The 7,734-nt window shown below is 42.0% G+C and overlaps 1 protein-coding gene across 1 annotated transcript in view; it reads right to left on the bottom strand.

The window, feature by feature from the left end:
- The window catches only part of HEATR3 (HEAT repeat containing 3), a 68,253-nt gene that overhangs the window by 31,130 nt on the left and 29,389 nt on the right, over positions 1 to 7,734 (bottom strand). Inside the window, exons 8-11 of the mRNA XM_011989152.1 lie at positions 6,029 to 6,119; positions 5,764 to 5,921; positions 5,403 to 5,485; positions 3,710 to 3,846 (exon numbers count right to left, since the gene is read on the bottom strand). Of these exons, the coding sequence (XP_011844542.1) occupies positions 3,710 to 3,846; positions 5,403 to 5,485; positions 5,764 to 5,921; positions 6,029 to 6,119 (469 nt within the window). The remainder of the gene's footprint in view (positions 1 to 3,709; positions 3,847 to 5,402; positions 5,486 to 5,763; positions 5,922 to 6,028; positions 6,120 to 7,734) is intronic.

Raw genomic sequence — 7,734 nt, 5'->3', positions numbered from 1 at the left:
GGAACATCATACACTGGGGCCTGTCATGGGGTGGGGGGAGGGGGGAGGAATAGCATTAGGAAATACACCTAATGTAAATGATGAGTTAATGGGTGCAGCACACCAAATGGCACATGTATACATATGTAACAAACCTGCACGTTGTGCACATGTACCCTAGAACTTAAAGTATTAAAAAAAAAAAAAAATTTAGCCAGGCACGGTGGCAGGTGCCTGTAATCCCAGCTACTCAGGAGACTGAGGCAGGAGAATTGCTTGAACTTGGGGGGCGGAAATAGAAGTGAGCCAAAATTGCGCCACTGTACTCCAGCCTGGGCAACAGAGTGAGACTCTGTCTCAAATGAGAAAAAAAAAAAAAAATCACCTCCAAATATAAGCAATTATCCTTTATCAAATTCATTCTGATAAGAAAATATTCTGTTACTCCAAAATAAATAACAATGATACTACTTTTCGAGTCATTTTCATTCTCCATTTCTCCAAATGCCAGTGTCAGGTGATACGAAGGCCATAGATGGGATATGAGTATGGGCCCCAAGCAAGCTGGATAGCCCAGAGATATTGTAATGGCCCTCTTCCCCCAGCAGTAACCATCCAAACCCATTACACAGGCAAGGCCAATTCAGACTACCAATCCCTGGAAGTAACTGAGCCCATGTCGTTAGGTGAATACATTTTCAAAATCACTGTTGTGACAGTAATGTGTGGTAGGTGATTTCTATATAAATAACATCATGGCCCTCAGGATACACAAAAGCATTCTTAACCTAGCAGCATGTCACATTCCTGAACCTTAAAAAAAAAAATGATGATGTCAAGAATAGACATGAAATGGGAATTTATTTAAAATCAAAGTGCTTAGTTATATTTTCCCACAATTCAGAAACGTTCCATTATTTCTCCAGGACTCAGCTTGGGATGGTTTTCCTGTGATCTTTGCAGTTAATAAATGTGCTGGCCTCAGTGACCACAAATAACCAGCAGAACCAGGAGAAACATACCTGAGTGCTTTCACTATAGCACAGGCACACAGGGAGTTTGTTTCAAGTGAAATAAACTTTGCATGCTGCCTGGGGATGGGATCTGGGGTACCTGGACCAGACTCTGAGAAATGGCCCAGAGCTGAGAGATGGCAGCTTGTGGAACCAGGGCTGCCAGGGTTACCTAGAGCTTAGGCAGGGCTTGGAAGCAGTGAGAGACTTGGGGTCCTGCTCACCTGGGACTCTGGCTGTGGTCTCCCTGCCTGGCTCTGCCCCTTGCCTCTACCCAGGGGAATTGGTGGGGGTGGGCATGAGCAACAGCAGCCCTCTCACTCCCACCCCACAGGACATCTTGCTGGGCTGATGGGAGCCAGAATGCTTGCAAAAGTGGGGGGAAGTTCCCTCCCCGTTTATCATCCAGATCTCTTCCAGGTTTAGAAGGAGGTTGCGAGACAAATACAAAGCTACAGCCATCATCTGGTCTGCTCACACTGACGAGCCTTTGTACTCCAGTGCTTGTCCCGTCCTGCCTTGGAATGGGAATGGGACGAGCACTGCCCATATCCTGACTATATCCTGTCCTGGGCATGGCTGGGCACAGCTTTCATGGGATCATTCCAGCCAATAAATGCACAGTCAGGGAGTACTTGAAAGCTACACCTGTTAACTGATCAATGTTGAAAGGGCGGCAGAGACAGCTCAGTAACCATATATGGGTTTCTGAACATTTAATTACTTAATTTTTAAAGATTAATTTAGAACTTGAAAAACATGTACCATTAAACACACAGCACCTCTTAGGAACTTGACGGAATGTAAAATAGATGTCTAAAGAACTAGGGACCAACATTTGAATGGATGTTGACACAAAAACTTGTATTAGTAAAAAGTGACTCTCTTTTGATCTTTTTTTTTTTTGAAACGGAGTTTCACTGTTGTTGCCCAGGTTGGAGTGCAATGGAGCGATCTTGGCTCACTGCAACCTCCGCCTCCAGGGTTCAAGTGATTCTCTTGCCTCAGCCTCCCGAGTGGCTGGGATTATAGGCGCCTGCCACCACGCCCAGCTAATTTTTGTATTTTTAGTAGAGACAGGGTTTTGCCATGTTGGCCAGGCTGGTCTCGAACTCCCGACCTCAGGTGATCCACCTGCCTTGGCCTCCCAAAGTGCTGGGATTACAGGTGTGAGCCACCGCGCCTGGCCTGATCTTTTAAGAGTTCAGTTCTTGGACTTAATGTTGTGTCTAAAAAGGAGGATAAAATATATGAAGAATACACTGCATGTAACACAATGGAATTATCTTGTCAGCGTAGGAAGCAAATATCTTCACGTTTATCCTTAAGTCGGCGTAGAAAGCAAGTATCTTCACGTTTACCCCCCGAAAGTCCTGAAAGACACCTGGAACCTCAGCAGCTGAGAGAGAGGGGCAGACTCCCACCTCCCAGGCTACCCTCATTCCAGCAATGGATGCTGGGTGGAGTAACGTGGAGAGTTTTCCTTTAATATAGAAAACACCACTTGTTCTTCTCTCTCAGTCTCTGTTGTTTTTGTTTGTTTGGTTTGAGCTCCTATAGTTTAATGTAGTCAAGTTAAATAAGATTTTACTATGAGGAACTATGAAAATCTGTTAGAAGAATATGCATCGGACTTTGTACAGCTAGTTTTTTTTTTTTTTTTTCCTCCAAGTGAAACCTACAGCTAGGTCATTTAAAAGAATATTTAACTCCGGTATCTCTATAGATCTTTGTGTGCATATGAAATTAATCCATATCAGAGACCTGTTAACTTAGAGATTCAGCTCCTACCATGCAAACGTGTTTGAAGAAAGATATGTATTAGATGATGGCAAGGTGTAGAATTGTGTGGATGGTATTCTACCATTTGCCTTACACACGCGCATGCATACCGACATACACACGCTCTCTTACATATGGAGAATCTCTCTGGAAGGATACACAAGTAACTGGTGTAACTGTAACTTGACTCTGAGAGAGGAAATGGGTGTGGAAGAAAGGAGCGAGGCTTCCAGTTTCTGTCCTCTAATAAACTTTTGAATTCTGTACTACATACATATATTAATCAAATTTAAATGCTTATAACTGGGAAGAAAATAATAGAAAATTACTCAATTATTATTATTATTATTATTTGGAGATGGAGTTTTGCTCTTATTGCCCAGGCTGGAGTGCAGTGGCATGACCTCAGATCACTGCAATCCCCACCTCCTGGGTTCAAGCCATTCTCCCGCCTCAGCCTCCCGAGTAGCTGGGATTACAGGCATCCGCCACTACGCCCAGCTAAATTTTTGTATTTTAGTAGAGGGGTCTCATCATGTTGGCCAGGCTGGTCTCCAACTCCTGACCTCAGGTGATCCTCCCGCCTCAGCCTCCCAAAGTGCTGGGACTACAGGCATGAGCCACCGCGCCTGGCCAAGAATTACCCAAATACCTTAACGAGGCCTTTATGATATTTATGATTCAGCTTTGATTGGCCTGATAAAACTGGATGCAAACAATTTTAATAAAAAAGAAAACTATAAGCCCAGGAGCTGCCTGCATACCTCGTTTTGACTCTGTACCCCTGGGCAACTATAAATATGTGATTCCTGTGTCTGGGAAAGGTTTCTGCAGATTGGATGACAAACAATATACATTTACAAAATCCAAGTTCCTGCCCCTTTAAAATTCTGTTCCGTCTGCGTAGTCTTTCACAATAAAGCCTAAATATTTACCTGGTTGAGAAAAAAGCAGCTGTGACAGATGCTGTGCAAGCGTCTGAAGGGCTGCGGCTCCTCCCAGGTGCTCCACATCCAGGAGGGACACAAGACTCTGGAGACAGAAGAGGGCTCTGCACTGAATAGTGTTCATTCTGGAAAGGAAGTGAAACAATGCTGTCTGTTTCTCCAGAAGTTGCCCATCAGAATTCAGTATTAACTTTTAGTCTAAGCTTCAGGTTCTGACTGGAAATATCTATAAATACAAGGCAATCTATGACAGTTGGCAAAGAATCACAAGGTGAACTGTTTTTTGTGTTTTCTAAAATGTATTATCATTTTTCAGACGGGGTCTTGCTCTATTGCCCAGGCTGGAGTGCAGTGGTGTGATCACAGCTCGCTGCAGCCTCAACCTCCTGAGCACAAGTGATCCTCCTGCCTCAGCCTCCTAAGGAGCAGGATTACATGTGCATGCAACCACACCTGGCTAAGTTTTTTATTTTTTGTAGATAGGGGTCTTGCTATGTTGCCCAGGCTGGTCTGGAACTCTTGGCCTCAAACAATCCTCCTGCCTGGACAAGTGCTAGAATTGTAAAGTAACCGTTAATCTGCCAAATCAAACTGCTTGAGTATTCACACCCTCTGATATACAACTCATTAATGAGTCATGAGGAATCTGTTTTAGAAAAATTTCTATGTAGGGTAGCATCCTTAAAATTATAATTTTCTTCAGATAGGAAGAATTCTTATTCTGTTTCCCAGGCTGGAGTACAGTGTCACCATCATAGCTCACGACAGCCTTGGACTGCTGAGTTCAAGCAATCCTCTCACTTCAGCCTCCTGAGTAGCTAGGACTACAGCTGAGTGCCACTATGCCAGGCTAGTTTTTGTAATGTTTTTTTTTTTCTTTGTGGAGATGGGGTCTTGCTATGCCGCGCAGGCTGGTTTCAAACTCCTGGCCTCAAGTGATCCTCCCACCTCGGCTGCCCAGAGTCCTGGGATTATAGGTGTGAGCCACCACGCCAGCCTAAAATTATTTTTAATTGTGAAATGTGACATATATATGGTTAAGTACACAACATATATAGAGAGTTTAACAAATAGTCTATGAAGCCAACACCCATGCACCTGGGAAAGAAAGAAACACTGCCGGACCCTGAAAGCCCCTGTATCTCTTCCTTATAACATCCCACCTCCCTGACACCTACAGGTAACCACCACACAGACTTTTACGGTAAACATTTCCTTGCCTTTTTTTTTTTTTTTTTAATAGGCTTATCACCAAGGTATGCATCCCTGAACAAAATAGTTCAATGTTGCCTGTTTCTCAACTTTGTAAAAACTGAATCACAGTGTGCGTATTCCTTTATGTCTTGCTTTTTTGGTTCAACAATGTAAGCTCCATCCAAGTTGTGAGTAGTTCTAATTCAGATCCCTTTTACTGCTGCATGTATTGTACTGAGTGATTTTGTCAAAATATATTTACCATTCTAACTCTGATGGACAACAAATTTGTTTACGGGTTGGGGCAACTGTGACATACACTGCTATGAACATGTATTCTAGGGCACATGGGCAGTATTTTTCTAGTATATATACCCAGGAACAAAACTTCTGGGTCTGAGGGGGAGTCAGCACCTTCTATTTAATGGCCCATCATTTCACAAAATAAAATAATGACAAATGGTTTTGAAAGTAGAAAGGTTCTTACTTTCTAATCAAAGGTTTCCAAGTAGGGTTCCTAGAACATAGGTCAACTGCAATGCTGTTTGGAAAGGCAGTTTTCTCAAAAATCTAGATTTAAAAGAGGCAGTAAAGCAAAAGTTAGAGAGTAGTCATTTAACACATGATTCCCTTATATAATTCCAAAATATTACTCCTAAGTGAAATGGTTAGGCTTCATATAGAATGACCTTTTCACCTATTTCCAGTACTGTTAGCTCAGCTTTGTCTCAGATCTTACCACCATCTACAACCTGAAAGTGTGAGCTTGCTTCTTTTGTACACAGAATGAATACCTTGCTTAAGCCTTTCCCACGCTCCACGGTAAGCCTAGAATGAAAACGGAATACCTTCTTTGGGATGAGGTAGTTGGTGAGAGCAGTGTGAACCTCATGGGAGAGGCAGAGGGGAGAGAACAGCTGTCCCCCGCACTCACTGAAGGAATTCTCCATAAATGCATCACTTTCATCACTGCTAGAAAGTTCTTCCCATTCGTCATCAGAGGGATCTGGGAAGCGGGCAAACCACGCAGAACTGGAATAGTTAAGAAAATCTCCACGGGAGTTTCCCTCTTGGCCCAGGGGGGAAATGTCTAAATGTAAACTGTTAACAAACCTTCATTGCAGCACATGTTGACGATAATTTCCAGAGCAGTCTGTTGAGCTGTCAGCAATGCTATAGTCTCTCTCAGCTCCTTGTCAGTGGGCTTTAAAAAAAAAAAAAAAAAAGCAAATGACCAACTCTCAATGGTTGGGAAAATGTTTTTGGGGAATTTCCTTAGTGAAAGCCTACTAGATTTTTGTACTTGGAATAGAGCACATGGAGAATGGGGTAGGTAAAAGAAAAGTCATGAAGTGCCAGAAGTACAAACGAGCATTATAATTCCTCTTGGTACGGTGGAGCATGTCCCCATTAACTGGGTTCCCATCCATCTGCATGGCTATTCCCCAAGCGTCGCTTAGTTAGCTGGAGAGAACAGACAAATATCCAGGAATTCTGAACGGAATTCACCCTGAAACTTAACCTACTATGTCAAGAAGTAGCTGGGCATACTAAGATTTAAACAAGAGTTCATTTCAGACACCAGGCACTTACAAACAAACCTGCTTTTAGATGCTCGGCTTAGATGTCTTTCTTGGAATGGCTGTGTTAACAAACACTACTAAGGAGCCCTTATATGACCTGTAGAACTTGCTATGGAGCAGACGGACTTGCTTCCTACCTTTCTTTAAAGACTATAATAAAGCATTTCTCTAAGACTAAAGAAAGCAGGAAGCTTCTTTTTTATTTCCTCTGAAAATATATAACGCCAACTTAAACTTAACGTATCAACTAATATTTCTTAAAATGGGTAATATAAATTTATATAACCTTTATTCTCAAATTGTCTATGAAAAGTGAAATAACCACACTGATATTCCAAAACAGTACATGGGCTAAAAATAATGTATATTTTACTATTTGAATATTTCCCAACTTTAGTTTTCAACTGTTTTTTTTTCCCCTGCTTAGAGACAGAGTCTCACTCTGTTTCCTAGGCTGGAGTGCAGTGGCACGTTCATAGCTCACTGCAACCTCAAATTCCTGCGCTCAAGCAATCCTCTTGCTGCAGCCTCTGAGTAGCTAGGACTACAGGTGCACGCCACCATGGACGGCTAATTTTTTTACTTTTTTGTAGAGACAAGGTCTTAGCCAGGCATGGTGGCACATGCCTGTAATCCCACCTACTTGGGAGGCTAAGGCAGGATAATCCCTTGAACCTAGTAGGCAGAGGTTGCAGTGAGCTGAGATTGCACCACTGCACTCCAGCCTGGGCGACAGTGACACTCCGTCTCAAAAAAAAAAAATAAATAAATAAATAAATAAATAAATAAATTTACCTGCTTTTTTTTGAGAGATGGGGTCTCAGTATATTGCCCAGGCTGATCTTGAAATCCTGACCTCAAGTAATCCTCCCACCTTAGCCTCCCAAAGTGTTGAGATTATAGGCGTGACCACCATGTCCAGCCCCAGTGACTTCTTTGTGCAACAATTTAACTGTAACTTTTAATCATATTATTTAAAAAAAAAAAAAAGAAAGAAAAGCAAATTGCTAATTTAATAGATGTAGCTCAGGGATCCCTAAATTTGAATTCTACTTATTGGTAGCAAGAATGTATATAAAAATAATTTCTATTTGTTTTGTGTGTGTGCTAATTCAACTAAATATACATTTATTAGAGGAGATTCAAAGCTAAACAAGACATGTTGCTGCTGGGCTGTCATCCACTTAAAATATATGAAGATCTGGCTTATTCTTTTTTATTCTTTTTTTTTTTTTT

Source organism: Mandrillus leucophaeus, unplaced genomic scaffold (genome assembly GCF_000951045.1).
Source record: "Mandrillus leucophaeus isolate KB7577 unplaced genomic scaffold, Mleu.le_1.0 Scaffold348, whole genome shotgun sequence".
Lineage (NCBI taxonomy): Eukaryota > Metazoa > Chordata > Mammalia > Primates > Cercopithecidae > Mandrillus > Mandrillus leucophaeus.
This window is presented reverse-complemented; position numbering and strand designations above follow the sequence as displayed.